Here is a 22,015-nt window from a genome sequence, read left to right as displayed (position 1 = left end):
GTTGGCATTTTAGCTAGAAGCTACTTGTCTGAGCACTTTGAAAATTGATATGTTCAGCTTGTTGGGGCTGGTCATGATTTTATATATGCATTGTTCTTGAAATACATAACTTTTAGCATTAACATATTAAGTGGTTAACTGATTTTTTCTAAAAAAATTACATCTCTCCATATCTTTAACAGTGGTACTGCAATAGGTGTTTTTGTTATCCAAAGTCTCATTTATTCCATCACACAAGCCATGCCACACAATATTGATTTTCAATAAGGACTATATTACTTTGTGATTATGTTATCCTGTGCTCCACAAAATATGTTCTGAAAATACTTTCCATGTGCAATATTTTTCTCACTATCTAGAATCCATTTCTAACGTCAAAAACACAAATCGAAAAACTGAAATCTTTACATATTTCACAATTTTTTTTTGGATTTGGGCAAAAAAAGATTGTGATTTTCGTAAATTGAATTTATATTGTGCAGTTTGATCATTTTTAGGACAGGTTTTTCATTCCTGGGTCCTGTGGTGTCATTGTCAAGTACAGGTTAGGAATGCACAAATGGGAGCCAGAGGAGGTGGTGAAATTTTAAGCATTAAAGGTGGTTTCTGGAGGTGTAATAGTCCATGATCAAAGACTAGATGATCGGCAGTCTCACTGTCAGTGATGGATGCTGCTGATGTAGGTTAAAGAGTAAGAGTGAACTGTCCTGAGGAATTTTTTTTTTTAAAATATATTGTGTTTACCGCTTCCAGACTGTCATTGTGTTGATGACCTTGACACTAAAAGCCTGCAACTGCAGTTGTCTCTCCGAAATGAAGCATTGGTCACTTCCACCTATTCCCCACCCCAAGGATAAAGGCCAAGGATAAACCCTTGAGTCCTACTGAAAGTTTTGGTGCAAGAGTCTGAAGAGAAGGTAAAGAAAAGTACCACGAATGCAGGAAATCTGCAATAAAAATAGTGCTGGAAATACTCAGTGAGCCTGGCAGCATCTGTGGTGAGAGAAATAGAGTTCATGTTTCAAGTCCAGCAAAACTCTATCTTCTTCAGAACTGAAAACATTCTTTCAATGCTGGTTGAAAGAGGATGAGTGGGAGAACAAACAAGAAGGTCTTGGATAAGTGGACGGCAGGAGACCTTAAATGACAAAGATGGAAAAGGCAAAGGGAGCAGTAATAATTATAGTAAAGAAGCAAAACATATGTCTAGAGTGAGGGTGATTGGCAGAATCATGAAAGCAAACAAGACGGAAAGCAAGATTCTGACTGGAACATGTCAAAAAGACAAAATCAAAGCAGGGAACAGAGTTCCTCACCTCAAATTGTTGAACTCATTGTGTCCAGAAGATTGGAACCTACCAAATCAGAACATGAAGGTGCCATTCCTTGTGCTTCCTTGCTTCACTGGAGCACTGCAGCAGGCTCAGGGCAGTCATCTGACCCAGCATGACCTGGTGGTAAACTAAAATGGCAATCAAGACGAAGCACTGCCTAATGCTTGCGGAATGAGCGGGCTTAATCAGCAAAGTGATTACCCAGTCTGCACTTGGCCTTCCCAATGTAGAGGAGACTAGTGTGCTCAATGCTCCTCGCAACAGACTAGATTTGAATGAAATACAGATAAACCACTGCTTCACCTGGAAGGAGTGTTTGGGGCTTTGGATGATTAGGAAGGAGAAGATTAAAGGGCAGGCATTGCTATAGTTGCATAGACAAGTGCCACTTGCCTACAGGATGTGGTTGTGTTTTTTTTTAGTTGTTGGTGTACCAAGGTGTCAGAGGGAATGGTCCCTAGAGGATGAGCGTTTAAACCTGGAGGGTGGTGAGGTGGAAAGTGAGGGTAAGAGGAACTCTATCTTTGATCCTGGAGGAAAGGGAAGGGATAAGAGCAGAATTATGGGAGATGGGTTGGACGTGATTTCACTCTGGTTGATAGGACCCTAAACCATCTTTTGAGGTCAAAGTAAGACATAGCTGAAGCCCTTTGTGGAAGGTTGTATCTGCAGAGTGATGCAATGGAGATGGAAGCTGGAACCTTATAGGGGTCTGAACAATGTGGGCCACCGTAAGATTTATGGCAGAATTAGTCAGTCCAACTAGGTCTATCTTGATGTTGGGAGCACCTCGCTTCATCTTTTGTGCTTTGGCACTACCAAGCAGTGATACGAATTTGTCACCTATAAGTGGCAAGTTGCTAATTTAAGGGGGATTAATGCAAGCTAAATGCATTGTAAATGGCCCATCTCACCTCTCTGATCCACTTGTGGGTCACTTTTGAAACCTAAACTTCCATTGCAACAGTACATCATCACTGGACATTGAAAGGCTGCAGCAGGGACGCTGCAAGCAGGAATAGGCATTTAGCTGTCAAATTGCACCAGCCTGTATCTCTGCTGTTCTCTTGTCACTCACTAACTTTACACTTTTTTTTACCTGCTTGCTCAGTTTCCCTGCTTTGCTTTGCCTTGCCCTGTCTTGTCTGTCATGCCAAAGCATTTGGAACTTCCTTGGACAGGAATATTGTAATATTTTTAAAAAAGATAGATTCTTCTGCCATCTATCAGACACTCCTTACCCTCCTCTGGAATGCAACTCCAAATCAAACCTTACGCTATTGTTTCTGGGACAGTCACTGGCCTCAACTCTGCTGGAGATCTTCCCTTCACAGCTTCCCACCTCGTCGCCCCCAGACTCCAACAGCACACTTCTACCTCCTTCCAAAAGGACTCTTCTGATAAACCCATCATTTCAGCCAGTTCCTGTGCTGCTTCCTGCTTTCACCAGGCACTGGATTACGACTTTAACTTTTTTCCAATTTTCACTTTTTTTTTCCTTGCCTTCCCTTGGCCGATAAATTACTCTTCCCTTATTCAGCTTCTCTTTTCCATTTCTGTATATTAATCTTAATTTACAAGCCTATGCAACTCCCACCATGACCCCCAACAACTCTTCTCACACCTTGTCTCTAAGAGAACAATTCCATTCTCTTTCTCCAGGCTGAATCTCACTTTTTCTTTTTGGCTAAGAGTGAGTTTCATTTGAGAGATTCTCACTGTGATGCCCTGAGATTTCTCATCTTGCTTTACCTGTTGACCAACATCCCTTGCCTCATCACTGTGCACCCAGACAAGTGTTGCCAGTTCAGCATTGTTCCTCCACAGCAGCCAAAAAGCTGAGCTGACCACAGCATGTGGTCAGTATAGAAACTCTCCCTCGCGCATCTACCAAGTCACCGTTTAAACACTGTACTACATGCTTAGCCTGACCTTGGGTACGTCCCATCTAAAACCCTGTCTGAATTCTCAAGACTTGTTTTCTCCAGTGCATCTCCATCTTGTCATTTGTCCAATACGGGAACATCACTGGCAAACAAGTGATTGGACAAGTTCAAACATGAGCTTTTTTACTGGCAGCCAGCAAAAGGGAACACAGGAAATGAAGACCAGCTGCACTCCATACCCACAATCCAAAGCAAACACTAGCATTTTGACTTTGACATTCCATGATCGTGATCTGCACCCAGCTCACCTCCACTGGAACTGGCTGTCAATCACAGCCTGCCTGCCTTAGGGCCTAATGTAATTGAGCTCTGTCATCCATAAGGAGTGCATCTTCTAGCTTAATGTTGTCCCTCCTCCTCCTTGCAGATTGCTGTCTTCCTTCAGCTCTTCGGCATGTTTCATGTCCCCTCACTGCCTGCTGTAATTGTGCAGAATGATGTGACAGTGTATCTGGATAAATATAGAGGGCTCTGCTGTAACGTTATTCTGATTATGTTTATGTAAGACTGTGCCTGGATGGAGGAACATTTATCAGAATAATCAATGATTGCTGCTCCTCTTAAGATCTGGGCTCTAGACTCTTAAAACTGTCGCTTCACTGCAGCAATTCATTGTTTTTGTTTTAAAAAATGAGTCTCACTGGGACTGATGCAGGAAAAGCGTCGTAATTGTAGGAATAAAACAGGACTAAGATGTGGCAGAAGAAGTATTTGAGTTGCTGGGAGTGATAAGTCCTGATTGCTACAGTTAAATATGACTTGAAGTCAGTTTGATTTACAACTTTTCAGTTCTGTTGTGCAGCACAACCAGGGCCTGCATGAACATAATTCCTTGAGCACTATTTCATAGCCACAGTTTTAAAAGCTCGATCACTAATAGCCCAATTTTAATTTATATGTGCACTTGCTACCCTAAGGAGTTCAATAGGTTTACCATTTAGACAGCTTACATTGTGTTTTGGCACAATTAATCTGTGCTCTATAGCTTCCTAACCACTATTGAGGGAAAATTTACATTAAAAGTAAAGCAATGTGTAGCCTTTGGTGTGACACAATCTGTCTTGCTGCAATTGAACATTTCTATATTAAATGTTTCAGGCTGTATGATGTCTGAATGAATAACTTAGCCAGCAAATGTCATTGATATATGACATGTACATCTTTGATCCCTGTGAGGGGTTCTTTCAATTTTGTATTGACATGTCCAATCATAGTAAGTGTGTATTGAATATTTTAAACTTCTTCAGTAACACCAGCATTGCCAGGAAGGCTATTCAATACCGATTGATCAAAAGTCAGTAGTTTTGTCTACAATTTACCATTCATGTGGTTGAAGCCTCGTTTTGTACTATAAATTCTCACTTACACTGTTCTGCCAGAAATGCCTCTAGTTCGAAATATTTCCAATGGAGTTGACCTTAGTTATCGTAACTTGCAAATGAATGGAAGCATGCATTTTTGTGCTTATAAAGGTGAGACTGAAATATTTCTAACAGAGGGCTGAATTTTGCCAAAAATCCAAGTGTCCATTTTGGAGAGATTCGTGGAGGGGTTCTGTTGCAATTCTCTGGTGCTCATCTAATTAATTATGCACCACAATGACACCATTCCTGTGCTTGCCAGCAGCTGAAATGTTCACCGCTGTCAGGACTTTCAAGGATTCTCATCACCGATTTGTCATATTTTAAAGCCAATTTGTACACCAGGTCAAAGGCAGCCAAACGCCTTTTTAACCACCCTGTCAGTCTGTATGTGATGCAAACTTCAAAGAATTATATAGTTGCACTCCTAGGTCCCTCTTTCCTACAACATTACCTGAGGATCTACCATTAATTGAACCCTTGGTTGTTATACCAAAATGTAATATCTCTCATTTTATCCAGATTGAACTCCATCTGCCATTTTTCACCCCATTGACCCATTTGATCAAGATCCCTCTAATCTTAGAAAACCTGCTTCACTGTTTTCTACACCACCTATTTTGGTGTGCATAAACTTATTAACCATGCCTTCTGTATTCTCATCCAAATCATTCATATAAATGACAAACGAGGACCCAGAACCGATCCCAATGGAACACTGCTGGTCACAGGCCTCCAATCTGAAAAACAACCCTCCACCATTACTCTCTATCTCCTGCCATTAAGTCAATTATGTTTCCAATTAGCAAACTCACTCTGAATCCCATGTGATCCAACTTTACTAATTAGTCCACCTTGTGGAACCTTGTCAAAGGCTTTACTAAAATCCAAATAAACAATGTCTCCTGCTCTGCCATCATCAATCTTTTTGGTAACTTCCTCAAAAAAAACTCAATCAAGTTTGTGAGACACTATTTTCCTTGCACAAAACTGTGCTGACTATCCCTAATCAATTTTTGCCTCACTAAATGTCCATAAATCCTATCTTTTATCATCACCTCCAACAATTTATCCACTACTGAAGTCAGTCAGTCTGTCAAGTCTATAGCTCCCGGTGGTGTTTTTTTGTTTTTTTTCCCCCTCCTTTTACAGCCTTTCCTAAAGGTACAACATTAGCTACCTTCCAGTCATCAGGCACCTCAGCTGTGGTTATAGATGATGCAAATATTTCTGCAAGGGATCTCTTAATTTCCTCCCTCACTTTCCACAATAGTCTGGGATACATTTAGATGTGGTCCTGGAGATTTATCCACTTTTATATTCTCAACGACCTCCCGAACTTCCACCTCTGTAATGTGAACTGCTTTTAAAGTATCAAAAAGTTTTTTTATTTCTCTGCATTCTCTAGACTCCATTTCTTTCTCCACAGTAAAAACTGATGCAAAATATTCATTTAGTGTCTCTCCCATCTCCTCCTCAATGTATTTGCAGAATCTCTTCAGATTATCCTTAACTTTATCTGCAATGCTGTCTCATATCCCCTCTTCTGCCTTCCCGATTTCGCTCTTAAGAATGCCCCTACACCCTTTACATTGATTTTTAAGAGATTCAATTGAACCAAGTTGTCTATATCTAAAGTAAGATTCTCTCTCTCTCTTTTTATTCTTGACTGGAATCTCAATGTCTTTATTCATCCATTGTTCCTTAATCTTACCAGCCTTATCCTTCACTCTAACAGGAACAAAATGCCTCTGCACTCTTGTCATCACACTGTTGAACACCTGCCACTTGTCAGACTTCCGTTTACCTGCGAATAGGCTACTCCAATCAACTTTTGAAAGTTCTTGTCTCATACCATTAAAATTTGCCTTACTCTAATTAAAAGCTTTAACTTTTTTATGGAATGCTTATCCTTTTCCATAACCATTTTGAAACTAATAGAATTATGATCGCTCGCCCAAAAATGTTTCCCCACTTTTACTTCAGTCACCTGCCCTGCCTTTTTGCCCAAAAGAAGGTCTAGTTTTGCGTCTTTCCTAGTAGGAAATAAAAGATATTATTGAAACTTTTTTAGGCATAATTTTATTAAGGGCATTTGAGGTACAGAGTGAGATGGCTAGTGTTTTAGATAAGCTATTACCTAGCAAGATCAGTCAGACAGGTGACCGTGGGGAAAGGTAAGAAGGTAGTTCAAAAGTCTCTGGCTATACCTTTATCAAATAGACATTCAGTTTTTGGAACAGTTGAAGGGGATAATCTCTCCAAGGAAAATGGAAAAGGTCAGTCAGTTATTGGACACTTCAAATGATTCTTATGTTAGGCAGCATTTGACAAGACTTAATAGGGTGATAGTTATAGGGCATTCTCCTGTCAGGGACATAGACAGGAGATTCTGCAGCAGTCAGTGTAGATTTAGGATGGTTTTTTTTTTCGTTTTCCTTGTGCTAGGATTAAGGACTCCTCTAAACAGTTCAAGCGTATTGTTTAAAAAGGTGAGCTTGAGAGGCCAGAAGCTATTGTACACCTTATCATTTCTACCATTTTAAGGGGAAAAGATAAAAGCAGTAGAGTGAATTTAAGAGATTAAGAAGAAGATTTTAAAAAATAGAACTTTTGAAAGTAGTAATTTCTGGTTCATTCCTAATGCCAAACTCTCAATGAGAGAAGGAACAAAAGGTTAAAAGGAGATAACTCAAAAGCTGAAGAGCTGGCATATTGTTCAGAGATTCAGGTTTTTGGACAATTGGAATGTTTTTTTTTAGATTTTTAAAAAATACCTCTTCAAAAAAAGGATGGTCCTAACCTAAACTGGAAAGGGACCAATATCTTAGCAGGGAGATTTGCTCGTTCCATTAAGGGAGACTTTATTCTGATAGAGGGAGGGAGTGCAGGAATCTAAAGTAGCAGTGCAAACAGAAGGATTGATGGGGAAGGTTCTGAATGTGAAAAGAGTACATCAATTAGAAAAAGAGACCAGGGAGATTCAGAGCATATATCAATTCTGAAGAACTAAATTGCATTTATTTCAATGCAAGGGGCCTTACAGGTAAAGGCTGAACTCAGGGCATGTTAAGAACAGGGGATTGGGACATCATTGCTATAACAGAAACTTGGCTTAGAGATGGACAAGACTGGCAGCTCAATGTTTTGGGTTTTAGATGGTATAAGAAGGTTAGAAAAGGAGACGAGAAAGAAGGGGAGGCATTTTTGATGAAGGAATACATTACTACTGCAAATAAGGAAGATATTTCGCTAATTAAACAAAATAATGTTAAAATGGAAAAAATTATATATATCAAATGTATAAAACTTAAATAAAATCAACCACTTAACTAATTAACTGAATTTTAAAAAAAAACTCCTTTTCAATAAATTCCTCAAAAGAAAAAAAAATCTTGAGTCAATCACATTAGGACTCCCTGAAACAAAAACGCAACTCCTTTATTTTAGAAAAGAATCTTTTGTTTGGTTTTTCAAAAATTAAAAATTTGCCCTCTGAAGTTTTATCATCTCTCTCATTTTACATGTTGAGTTGCCCCTGTCATAATGATAGTCCTCTCTGCAACACAGCATGTAACCTTCAATCCCACAAATTACTTCCCAAACCCCACCTCACCTAGACCTTCAGTGAACAGAACCCAAGGGCTGACTGTGGCCCACCCCAAGTTGGAAGGACAGCACCAATAGCTGAGTGACCAGATACATGATTAATCTCTGCACAGTTCCCTGACTGACCTACTACTAATCCTTGGACTGTTTGTGTTGGACCTATAGCATTGACCATAATGATATGGAACTCTTGATCCTATATGCCTCGTAGTCGACTGAGTATGTCCAAGTCCTTGAACTGAGATCAGACAATGCCCTTGATGGACTGAATTGACACCCCTGACTGATCTCAGTCATTCTAGACCTGATTGAGGACTTTGAGACATGGCCATTTAATTGGAGGAGTGTGCATGTGCGTGTACTGCATAAGCTGCTGGCACATATTGCAGGTGTGACGTTGACATAGCATGGTGCCATACAACAATGTGACCACGCCTTGCCTAATCAATGTTCATAACGTGACCAGTTGCCTGGTTTTGTGCCTTTTGTTAAAAGGCAAGGTAGGAGCACTGCGACTGTAAGTTCTGAATGATGCAGCAATATGCGAAAAGGCAGAGGTGCTGTGAGCATCCAAATCTTTAAAAAACAAGAGCAAATAAAGAGCTGAGGGATGCATCCAGGTCTGATGCCTCTGTCTGTCTCCACACCTATATGATTAACATTGTAATAAAAGATGCTAGTGAGCTCAAATGTGGTATTGAAATGATGAACGGCATTATAATTAAGTCAGAGATGTGCCATGATGATATGGTAAGGCTGATTTAAAGTCAATAGCAACTTCTATGGACAGGGTGTGTGGGCAGTCACTCATGAAACAGAACCTGAGATGTTGGGAACAGTAGGGCGAGATTGAGGTCTGGCTGAGCAAGTGGCAAGCTGCCATCTAATTTGTCTTTGCTACCTGGGGGGAAAGAAGCAACTTGCATATAAATTGTGTAATGCATGCAGATAGGACCCTCGTTGCTCATTAACCAACTCTTCAATTCTCTGTTTAAAGCCTTGGGTGAAAAAGCTTATTATTTTTCCTCATGTCTGTGATCTCCCCAAATTTTCATAGTTGAATCCCTCTTGACATGTCCAGGGATTGGGAAGATTCTACCCAGATACTTTGTTCTGCTCAGAAGAGGATTTTTTGCAAGACGGGATTGGCAACAAAGTCTGCTTGAGGGTTTTTTTTTTAAAAATCACAATTCTTGACCTTGCTTACAGTCTTCAATTTATTAGTCATTCATAGCATGCAGCTGCTGCTGGCAAAGCCAGCATTTATTGGATCATCCTTAATTGTGTTTGAGAAGGTGGTAGGTGAGCTGCCTTCCTGAACCATTGTAGTCTGTGTGGTGTGGGCATTTCCACAGTGTTGTTAGGAAAGGAATTCCAAGGTTATGATCCAACACAACAAAGAAGCAGAGATCTAGTTCCAGCTTTAGTGAATGCGGAGTGACTTGGAGGAGAACATGCACATGGTGACGCGAGGAACTCAGCAGGTTGGAAGATCAAATTTGAACATTGCGTAATTTAACTTTTACATGAAAATTTTTTCTTCAAACATATGTAGGGTAAAACAAAATAAAAACTTTTTTGTAAATCTGTCTGGTCTAAATGCAAACATGTCATTTGCTGTTTGTCTTCTGTAATTAGAATATCTTTCAAACTCATTGTTTGCACTTGCAAGGTAACTAAAGTCATGGTCTAAAAATAACAACAGAATTTTAACACTGCTATTGTTTGTAATTACAAACTTTTTTTGGATGCAATTTTAACTATGTATTTCTTGCAGCAATATTGGTTTTAAAATAATAAGAAAAATGTTATCATGATGCGCTGTGTCAGGACCATAATGTTAATCTCAGAATAGTCACATGAAATCACAACCATCTTCGATTAAGTCCAATTTGTAATCAATCGCTTTTTTTCAGTGACCCTTCCTCAGAACTCGGGTCACTTGACCTGAAACATTAACTCGAGCTTCTCTCCACAGTTAATGCCAGACCTACTGAGCTTTTCCAGCAACGTTTGTTTTTGTTGTTGTTTCTGTTTCTGATTTACAGTATCTGCAGTTTTTCAACATTTGGCCATCAAAGTAATATTTTCATGGCTTGAACTAATTTTAGTGGGCAATCATAGCAGTCAAATAATGACTGTGTTAACCAGCAATGAGATGAACTATAATTTGACTGTTCCTTGTTTGGTTACTGGTGAGGAATTTGCAACAAATCTACTTTTCCACAAATTTGGAATACTGTATTGCTGCAACTAGATTTTAATAGTTAATGATATTTAGAGTTGATTTGGAAAGGATATTGTCAGTTTTGAAACATCTTGGATCAGCTATCGTACTGCTAATAAGCTCCACGGCCGATTTATGACTCATCCCTCCAGTTTCAATATAAACTTCCTGGACTCAGAAAGGAAGTTGACTTAATTCTGTGACTAAGATAGAGCTGGAGGAACACAGCAGGCCAAGCAGCATCAGAGGAGCAGGAAAGCTGACGTTTCGGGCCTAGACCCTTCTTCGGAAATGCTGTGACTAACTTGTTGCCCCGTGCTAGTTTCCAATTCATCTAGATTCTCACAGAAGCTTAACAGCTCCACAGGGGCTATTGATCAGCAGATTAGGCCTTCTTGGGTACTATTTTTATTGTGTAGTATTTAAAACATTCGTATCTATTATCTGTTCTGCTCCCCTGTTTAACACAATTAATTTAAACACACACTAACAATTCTGTTAGAACATTGTAGACGGGAAGAAAAACAATAAAAATGGTGCAAACAAAATTACTTTCTGCAGAGTGAATGTCAGTTTTCACAAGTTATGATCAGTCATTAAATCATTCATGAATTGCTTGGATTTTTTTTTTGCTTCCATTCATAAACACAGGTAAGACACAAAAGCATTACCATCAAAACAAAATTAAAAACACACAGTACACGCCTCAGCCCTTCATCCGAACAAAAGCAGGAATTACTGGCACAGCTCCACAGGTATGGCAGCATCTGAAAGGGGGGGTGGGGGAAGAAAAGCAGAGTCACCATTTTGGGTCCAATGACCCTTCAGCAGAGAATGCTGCCAGACCTGTTCAGTTACACCAGCAATTTCTGGTTTTTGTTTCAGATCTCCAACATCCGCAGTTCTTCGTTTTTATTCCGATCCATCATCACCTGTGTGCTACATTAAAGGCAGTTAACAGAAATGAAACGTAAAATTGATGGATAAGGCCATTGACCTTAAGGTTGTGTGACTAGTGACCTGTTAGGAGGGTTTTTAGTATCATGCAGCACGACTTTGAATTTATAAAGAGGAACAAGGGCAAGCAATGGTGATAATATGTATCTAATTGGGGAGGCACAGCGACTCAGTGGTTAGCACTGCTGCCTGATAGCATCAGGGACCCAGGTTTGATTACAGCCTCAGGCGACTGTTTGTGGGGAGTTTGCACGTTCTCCTCACATCCACGTGGGCTTCCTCCAGATGCTCTGTTTTCCTTCCAAAGTCTAAAGATGTGCAGGTTAGGTGGATTGGCCATGCTAAACTGTTCATGGTATCCAGAGATGTGCAGGCTAGGTGGACTGGGCATGGGAAATGCAGGGTTACAGGAATAGGATAGGGTTTGGGGTCTGGCTGGGATGCTCTTCAAGAGGATCAGTGTGGACTCAATGGGTCAAATGACCTGCTTCCACATTGCGTAGGGATTCTATGATTGTAAATGTCTGAAACATTTTTCAGTAGTACTTCAGTCTGGTGTGCAAGTTTCTATTACTTTTTAAAAAGATGGAGAAGGAAGTAGAGAGCTTATCAGCATCAGTATTAGGAGGTGAGTTTCTCTGATTGAAAAGCCTATATCCACGGGAAAAGCAAAAGAAGTGCGGATGCTGTAAATCAGGAACAAAAGCAAAAAGTTGCTGGAACAGTTCAGCAGGTCTGGCAGCACCTGTGGGGAAAAAAATCGCCATTAATGTCTCGTGTCCCTAAAGGATCACCGGAACCGAAACGTTAACTGTGATTTCTCTGCACGGATGCAGCCAGACCTGCTGAGTTTTTCCAGCAACTACTGTTTTTGTTTCTATATCGAGGGGCATTGCATCAGGAGTAAACACTGAAAAGAAAAATTATTTCACGTTCAGTCATGGAGTGGGGTCAAGACCAGAATTGTTAGATTTGTGGATATAAGGAAATCAAGGGATATCAGAATAAGGTAGCAATGTGGAATTGATGTAGATTTGCTATGACCGTATCGAATGGTGGAGCAGATTTGAAGGGTTGGATAGACTACTGTTTCTATTCCTTTTTGTATTCTAAAATTGCTGATCCCGACTTGGATTCTTCTGAAATCTAATTCCACCCTGGATCTTCAGAATGTCAATTCATATCTAACAAAAGTACTGAAGAATCTCAGCATGTCTGGCAGCATCTGTGGACAGACAAACTGAGTTAATGTTTCAAATCTGGCTATTATGACTGTTCTTCAGAACTGAAAGGAGTTGGAAAGATATGCTGTTGACAGAGGAGGAGGAGCAAGTGATGCAGGTACCCAGAACAAAAGCTAGAGTGCTCATGGTAATAAAGGCAAGATGGTGTTCTTTAATAGGAGTAAATGATAGGTGTGAAAATGTATCTGGTCTGCTGAGAGCGAAGCCAACACAACACAACACAAACAAGATACATGGAGTTGGGGGTGACAGTTATAGGGAGTGGAGAGTTCTAAGTGAAATGGAGAAGCGAGATCATGCTCTGAAGTAATTGAATTTAATGTTTCCTAGAAGCTGTAAAGTACCTAAGTGGGAATAGAGGTGCTGTTCCTTCAGCTTGCGTTGAGCTTTGTTGAGGCACTGTAGCAGGCAAAGGAGGGAAATGTTATTATGGGGGCAAAATGGTTTACAGAAATGGCAAGCAAATGGAAGGTCATGTTCATTCTAATAGTCAGAGCAGAGTTATTCTGTAAAGTGGTCCCCAGTCTGTATTTGTCAATATAAAGAAGACTGCATTGTAAGCAATGAATCCAGCAATCTAGATTTGAAGTAAGTAAAAGTAAAATGCTGCTTCACTTGGAAGATTTGTTTGGGGTCTTGAATAGTGAGGAAGAAGGAGGTGAAAAATTAAGTGTTACACCTTCTGTGATTTGCAATGTAATCTCTTAATTTATCAATCTCTAATTGACCTCAGGGTGGTTCAGCAATTGTAGCTCATAAAGACTCATCAAGTTACACGCACACATGCATCTGAGCGTACAATACATTGTGCATTATACGATCTATGTATGATACCTGAACACACAAGTGTATTTCATCTGTTTAAAAAATATAACAAAAGGTTTGCTAATATTTATAACTAACACCTTGGGACAATGGTAGTTTAGTGGCCCTTTACATATATAGTTGATATATTATGTTTTCGATCCAACATCTTTAGATCAACTATATACGTAAAGAATACCCAAATGTAGTCGAAATATTGTAATGCTTCCATTTGTTTTGGCAAAGTGTTTTTTTTTGTGTTTTTCTGCTATAAAGATTTTTCTTTATTCTTCTTCAGATGGGACATATGGATTCTACAGACAGCACAACAATATCTGTGACAATTTGGATTGGTCATACACCGGTAAGCAATTAATTCCATGCAATGACCTATTTTACTAACCACTGCAATTTTAACTAGTCACGAAACACAAGACCACATAACTTGTAGAGTGCCAAAGATTAATGTGTTAATATAGGTTCACTCAAAAATTAAATTTAGCAGCACAACCTGAAATCCTAAAGTCTGGTCTTGTTTCATAACTAAGTACCTGAAGACCACTTAGTCTTTGAGTTGAATACATTTTATCGTCTTAATTATAGAGTTCCATTTTGTAACAGTAATTTTCAGGCATGGTGCAGTTTTTCACAAGCTCGATGTTGATGTCCTACATTCTATATTGTTTCTTTGAACGCTAAAGTGATAAAAGATCACTACGCAAGTATAGAGTGGAACATACGCATCCTACTTGGGAAACCAGTACGACCGATTATTGCTGGTTGAGTTTTCAGCACCACATCCTCTCCATCAAAATGACTAAATACTTGCACGTAATCTGCATCATCACCTATGCTGAACCCTCATTCATGCCTTTGTTTCCTGCTGGTTGGATTATTCCAGTGTTCACCCAACTAGTCCCGCACCTTCCAACCTCCAAAATATGACCACATCTAAAACTCTTCTGTCTGTAGCTGAACTTTCACCGGATCAAACCCATGTTCAGCATACAATTCACAGAATATATGAAAGGGACAGATGTAGAACCATATCACTGATTTCCAAATATTCTTTGCTAAACTCCTTTAATAACCTACATACAGAAGTTTTCAATTCCAACAACTACAAATACCAACAATTACTTGTATTTGTAAGTCACCTGTAATTTTATAAAACATCCTAAAATATGCCATTAGAGTGTTATCAAACAAAATTTGGCAACAAACCACATAGCAGATAATAGGATAGAAGATCAAAAGCTCAGAGGTAGGTTTTAAAGGCAGAAGGAAGTAGAGGGAAAGAAGTTTAGTAAACAAATTAGAGCTTTGAGCTGATACAATGGTGAATACGGAGAGTTTCAAATTAGGGATGCTCAAAATGTCAGAATTAGAGGAATGCAGATATTCAAAAGGGCTATAGTGCTTGAGGAGATCACAGTGATGGTGAATGATGAGACCATGAAAATTTTGAAAACATGGATGAGAATTTTAGAATTGAGGATTAGCTTAATGCAGAGACAGTATAAGTTAGTGAGCACAGGGGTGGCCAGGACCTAGTGTGAGTTTAAAATTATCCACAATACAGTTTCCGATGACATAAAGTTATCGATCATAGAATGTGAGGGGCTAGTCGTGATCTCAAGTCTGGAGGTAAAAATGTGATTGGTGAAGGTTCCAGCAGGAAATGAGTTGAGTTGGTGATCTAATGGAGGTAAATGAAGGCAACTTAACAATAGTGTGGATGTGTGCTCAGAAGGACAACACAAGGTCACGTATGACTCTGATTTGTATTCTTTTGCATCAGACAGCTCCTATGGAGAAGAGTTAATGGTGAGGGAACAGTTAGCCACAAGTCCAAAATGCAAATATTTTAGTCTTTCCAATAGTTAACTGGAGGAAAATTCTGTTCGCCTAATGCAGAATGTCAGACAATGTCACAGCTCTCAGTCTTTATACTGCTGTACAAGTTGGGGCTAGATGTCATCAGTATGTAGATGGAAACTGATGAGTTTCAAATTAGGCTGCGTAAGAGCATCATGTGGATGAGAACTGGAATGAATGATAGACCCCTTTTGGGATTTAGAGGTAGTACTGATGGAACAGGAAGAGAAACTATGATAAATGATTTCTTGACTACAACAGGATAGATAAGAATGGAACCAGGCGAATGAAATCTCTTGTGGTGGGATCATAGTGTCGATGGCATTTGATAAACAAACTCCAAACAAAATTGAAGGTTTCTTGATTTTTGTTCTATTTCTTGGTGTTAATTCCACAATAATGTGATGCACTGCATTTGTGGCAGGCCGGAGCTTAAAGAATGAGATTTTTTTTATTTTTGTTCACTCATGGGCATTGCTGGCTGGTACAGCACTTATTGCCTGTCCCTGGTTACCCTTGAAGATGGTGGTGAGCTGCTGCCTTAAACTGCTATAGGCCACATGCTGTAGATTGACCCATTCTGCCTTTAGAGGGAATTTCAGGATTGTGACCCTGCGACAGTGAAGGATTGTGATATATTTCCAAATTTCAGATTCAGGATGGTGAATGGCTTGGAGGACTGCAGGTGCTGGGGTCCTGTGTATCTGGTACACTTGTCCTTCTAGATGGAAGTGATCATGGGTTTGAAAGGTGCTGTCTAAGGATCCTTGATCAGTTTCTGCAGTGTGTCTCGTAGATGGTACACAATGCTGTTACCGAGTGTCGGTGGTGGAGAGGGTCGATGCTTGTGGATGCAGTACCAATCAAGCAGGCTGCTGCTTGGGTGTTGCTGGAGCTGCACTTATCCAGGCAAGTGGGGATTATTCCATCAAACTCCTGACTTGCACCTTGTAGATGGTGGGCGGGCTTTGGAGAGTCAGGAGGTTAGTTACCCACTGCAGTATTCCTAGCCTCTGACCTGCTCTTGTGGCCATTATATATATTTAAAAGGCAGGTGCCATTCCGTTTCTGGTCAATGGTAACTCGCAGGATGTTGGCGGTGAGCAGTTCTGATAGTAACACCATTGAATGCCAAGGGACGGTTGTTAGATTTGTCTCTTACTGGAGATGGTCATTGCCTGGCATTCTTGTGGCACCAATGTTACTTGCCACTTATTTACCCAATTCTGGCTATTATCCAAATCTTGTTGCATTTGAACATGGACTGCTTCAGCATCTGAGGAGTCATGAATGTGCTGAACATTGCGCAGTCATCAGGGAATATCCCCACTTCTGATGTTATGATAAAGGGAAGGTCATTGTGTAAAGGAGCTGGAAATGGTTGTACTGAGGACATTTCCTTGAGGAATTACTGTAGATGTGTCCTGGAGCTGAAATTACTGAAGTCCAACAACCATGACCATTTTTCCTATGTGTCAGGTATGACTCCAACCACCAGAGTTTTCCCTCCCTGATACCCATTGATTCCAGTTTTTTTTTTTGCTGGGGCTTCTTGATGCCACACTGTGTGTCAAATACAGCCTTTGAAGTCAAGAGCTGTCACTCTCACCTCCGCTCTGGAATTCAGCTGTTTTGTCCATATTTGAACCAAGGCTGTAATGAAATCAGGAGCTGAGTGGCCCTGGCGGAACCCAAACTGGGCATCACTGAGCAGGTTATTGCTGAGCAGGTGCTGCTTGATAGCACTGTTGCTGACACCTTCAATCACTTTACTGATCGACAATGGACTGATGGGACAGTAATTGGCAGCGTTGGATTTTTTTATGTACAGGGCATTGTTCGGGTAATATTCCACATTGTTGGGTAGATACCAGTGTTGTAATTGTACTGGAACAGCTTGGCTAGGGGTGCAGCACGTTCTGGAGCAGAAGTCTTCAGCACTATTTTCGGAATGTTGTCAGGGCCCATTACCATTTCTTGATATCATGTGGAATGAATCAAATTGGCAGAAGACTGGTGTGTGCAATGCAGGGGACCACCAGTGTCCAAAATGGATCATTCACTTGGCACTTCTGACTGATTGCTGCAAATGCTTCAACCTTTATCTTTTGCACTGATGTGTTGGGTTCTTCCATCATTTGAGGATGGAGATATTTGTGTAACCTTCTCCTCCAGTAGTTGTTTAATTGTCCACCACTATTATAGCTGGAAGTGGCAAGGACTGCAGAGCTGAGATCTGATCCATTGGTTGTGGGATCACTTAGCTCTGTTTATCACTTGCTTATGTTGTTTGGCGTGCAAGTAGTTCTGTTTCAAGTTGATACCTCATTTTCAGGTATGCCTGGTGCTGCTCTTGGCATGCCCTCCTGCACTCTCCATTGAACCAGGGTTGATCCCCTGGCTTGATGGTAATGGTTGAGTGGGGGATATGCCGGGCCATGAGGTTACAGATTGTGCTGGAGTACAATTCTGCTGCTGTTGATGGCCCACAGTGCCTCATGGATGCCCAGTCTTGAGTTGCTAGATCTGTGCGAAGTCGGTTTCCATTTAGTACAGTGATAGTGCTACACAACACAATGGAGGGTTATTCTCAATGTGAAGCATGACTTTGTCTCCACAAGGCCTGCGCAATGGTCACTCTTAGCGATACTGTCATGGACAGATGCATCTGCAGCTGGCAGATTAGTAAGGATGAGGTCCAGTATGTTTTTCCCTCTTGTTGGTTCCCTCCCCACCTGCCGCAGACCCAGTCTAGCAGCTATGTCCTTTAGGACCAAACCAGCTCGATCAGTAGTACTGCTGCTGAGCCACTCTTGGTGGCGGACATTGCAATGCCCTACCCAGGGTACATTTTTGTGCCTTTTGCCACATGGTGCTTCTCTAAATGTTGTTTAACATGGAGCAGTACGAATTCTCAGCCAAGGGAGGATGGACCGTAGTAATTAGCAGGAAGTTTACTTGTCCATCTTTTAACCTGAAGATGTGAGACTTCATGGGGTCTGGAGTCAATGTTACATCCCGAGGGGAAACCACCTCCCAACTGTGCCACCACTCCTGCCGCGACGGTCTTGCCAATGCAACAGGACTTATCCAGGAACAGTTTCTGGGACGTAGTCATACTTACAGAATTAGACCTTACAGACAATATCAGGTTGTTGCTTGATTAGACTGAGACCACGCTCCCAATTTTGGCACTAGCTCTCAGATGTAACTAAGGAGGATTTTGCCGTCTCAACAGGGTTGTTTCTACCATTGTCTGTGTGTGCCTAGGTCTATGCCAGGTAGTCTGTCTGGTTTAATTTCTTTGTTCAGTCTTTGTAGCAATTGATGCAATTGCGTGGCTTGCTAGGTCATTTTCAGAGTGCAGGTTAGAGTCAACCACATTGCTGTGGGCCTAGAATCACATGTAGGCCAGACTAGGTGGTGGTAAGTTTCTTTTCCTGAAGGACCATAATAGTGAACTCAATGGTTTTTACTGACAATTGACAACGGTTTCATGATCATCAACTGAATCTTAATTCCAGATTTTTTTACATATAGTGAATTCAAATTCCACTTGCTGTGGCAGGCTTCAAATCCAGGTCCCCAGAACATTAGCTGAGTTTCTGGATTAATAGTCTAGTGATAATACCACTAGGCCATCACCTCCCCTTGGTGGGGGGGTGGGTGGGGGGTGAGGCAATGATCACACAAGTATGAATGACCAATGTAAAGCCAGTAATTTAAAAAAAAACGTTGAACACTAGAGTTGAGGAAGGGGCCTGTGACTATCTCCTGAAACTTGAGAGAGGGAGGCAAGTTTGGAAAAATACATATAAAATTGTTAACTGCAAACTCATGTAAGTGAAGTGATCAGTAACAGAAGTCATTTGAATAAGGTGAGGTGTTAGTCAATGGAATAGGGAAGTGTTACAACTGACTGCAGAGGCTCCTATTCAGTAAGAAAGTATTGAATGAAGTGGTGAAAGATTGGCTAAGAAGGCATAAACATGTTGAAATAAAAACAAAAAATACTGAAAATGCACAGCAGCTGGATCAGAATCTGTAGTGAAAAAGCAAGTTAACGTACTTGATAAATACCTTTCATCAGAATGTATTGAACCTAGTGAATGAATTCTTATTCAGCTCATTTTAAAAACTGGAAGCTACCAATGATTAACATGTGGAAATTTCCAGCCCTGACTTGGTTAAGAGTTTCTTTAATGGGTTACTCTTACATGCCTGTGAGCCATTGGTACCTTTTTCTGTGTTTATATAAATCGCAATGAAGGCACACAGAATTTTGTTTTAGTTAGTGTCCAGGATGAGAAGAAATAACTATTAATTGCTCTGAAACTTCCATTTATTTTGGTTGGTGAGAATTTTTAAATTTGGAAGGTGTCTTTAGCTGTAGTAAATGTCGTCTTTATTATCTATCAGGGAGCTTTGCTCTGAGTGTCCTATTACAGCAGCTGTTATTTTTTAATCCTGCTCTCCTCTTCAAAGATGAAATACTGTGCTTAACCTGGCATCAAACCAAAGCAGTTTCACAGAAAAAAATCTTGAACCTAAACCCAGAAGCATAGCGTTGAATCAAGTGCTTCACCACTCAGTCTACTGTGTGGCATCCTTCTCTGTAATTTCTTTTTTTCCTGGTGGCATAGCAACTTGAGATGCGCTGAGGTTACTCAGCAGGGTGCTTCATCAAAATGCTGAAAGTGAATAGCTGAGCTGCACAGTGGGATTATCTTGGATTTTATTGCTTTTGGCAGTCCTTGTATTGTGCTTCTGTTAAAGAAGGGCATGTGATGCCTCTTCAAAATCAATTTGATTTGGTAGTCTCTTCAGACAGTGCCTGTATTTGTGTAGATTGGTGTTTAAACTGGAGATTTTTCGCTAAAGACATACTTTTATTTTTTCCTTAATTGTTTCAAATAATCTCACTTAGATGTTATTTTGTGTTCTATGGTACCAACTTGTTCAACATGTGGGGAGGACCTACAGCCCAATGCTGCCTTGTAAAACTATATGAATTACCTGCTCCACAGTGAAAACTAGGTGTAGAGCTGGATGAACACAGCAGGCCAAGCAGCATCAGAGGAGCAGGAAGGCTGACGTTTCGGGCCTAGACCCTTCTTCAGAAATGGGGGAGGGGAAGAGGGTTCTGAAATAAATAGGGAGAGAGGGGGAGGTGGATAGAAGATGGATAGAGGAGAAGATGGGTGGAGAGGAGACAGACAGGTCAAAGAGGCAGGGATGGAGCCAGTAAAGGTGAGTGTAGGTGGGGAGTTAGGGAGGAGATAGGTCAGTCCAGGGAGGACGGACAGGTCAAGGGGGCGGGATGAGGTTAGTAGGTAGGAGATGGGGGTGGGGCTTGAGGTGGGAGGAGGGAATAGGTGGGAGGAAGGACTGGTTAGAGATGCGGGGACGAGCTGGGCTGGTTTTGGGATGCAGTAGAGGGAGGGGAGATTTTGAAGCTTGTGAAAGGGCTCACGTTTGTCCCCCTCCACCCACACATCAACGAATACCGGTCACGTTTTGGACATTGAGCAGTTTTTCTGCCGCCTCCGCCTCCGCGCTTACTACTTCAACCGTGAGCATAACCCTCCCTCTACTGACCCCTTCTCCCACCTCCAACACACCCCCTCCTCCTGGACACCACCCCAAGGCCTCCTACCCTCCCTCGACCTCTTCATCTCCAACTCCTGTTGAGACATCAATCGTCTCAACCTCTCCACCCCTCTCACCCACTCCAGCCTCTCCCCTGCAGAACGTGCAGCCCTCTGCTCCCTCCGCTCCAATCCCAACCTCACCATAAAACCCACTGACAAGGGAGGCGCAGTTGTAGTATGGCACACTGACCTCTACATCGCTGAGGCCAGACGCCAACTCTCCGACGCCACCTCCTACCGCCCCCTTGATCATGACCCCACCCCCGACCACCAAACTATCATCCCCCAAACCATCCACAACCTCATCACCTCAGGTCACCTTCCACCCACAGCCTCCAACCTCATCGTTCCCCAAACCCACACTGCCCACTTCTATCTCCTTCCCAAAATCCACAAACCTGACTGCCCTGATCGACCAATTATCTCTGCCTGCTCCTGCCCCACCGAACTTATTTCCACCTATCTCGACTCCATTTTCTCCCCCTTGGTCCAGGAATTCCCTACCTACGTCTGTGACATCACCCATGCCCTCCACCTCCTCCAGAACTTCCAATTCCCCGGTCCCCAACACCTCATCTTTACCGTGGACGTCCAGTCCCTATACACCTGCATTCCCCATACAGATGGCCTAAAGGCCCTCCGCTTCTTCCTGTCCCGTAGGCCCGACCAGTCCCCTTCCACTGACACCCTCATCCGCTTAGCCGAACTCATCCTCACCCTCAAACTTCTCTTTTAATTCCTCCCACTTCCTACGGACAAAGGGGGTGGCCATGGGTACCCGCATGGGCCCAAGCTACGCCTGCCTCTTTGTAGGTTACGTGGAACAATCCCTCTTCCGTACCTACACTGGCCCTAAACCCCACCTCTTCCTCCGTTACATTGATGACTGTATCGGTGCCGCCTCGTGCTCCCATGAGGAGATCAAACAGTTCAACCACTTCACCAACACCTTTCCACCCCCAACCTTAAGTTCACCTGGACCATCTCTAATACCTCTCTCTCCT

The 22,015-nt window shown here is 41.6% G+C and overlaps 1 protein-coding gene across 1 annotated transcript in view; it reads left to right on the top strand.

Moving 5' to 3' along the window:
• The window catches only part of LOC109937591 (receptor-type tyrosine-protein phosphatase zeta-like), a 239,525-nt gene that overhangs the window by 29,635 nt on the left and 187,875 nt on the right, over positions 1-22,015 (top strand). Inside the window, exon 2 of the mRNA XM_048607832.1 lies at positions 13,781-13,846. Within this exon, the coding sequence (XP_048463789.1) occupies positions 13,781-13,846 (66 nt within the window). The remainder of the gene's footprint in view (positions 1-13,780; positions 13,847-22,015) is intronic.

Source organism: Rhincodon typus, chromosome 18 (genome assembly GCF_021869965.1).
Source record: "Rhincodon typus isolate 14 chromosome 18, sRhiTyp1.1, whole genome shotgun sequence".
In the NCBI taxonomy this organism is placed as follows: Eukaryota; Metazoa; Chordata; class Chondrichthyes; order Orectolobiformes; family Rhincodontidae; genus Rhincodon; species Rhincodon typus.
Note: the sequence above shows the minus strand (reverse complement) of the source record. Positions and strands in the feature narration are given on the sequence as shown.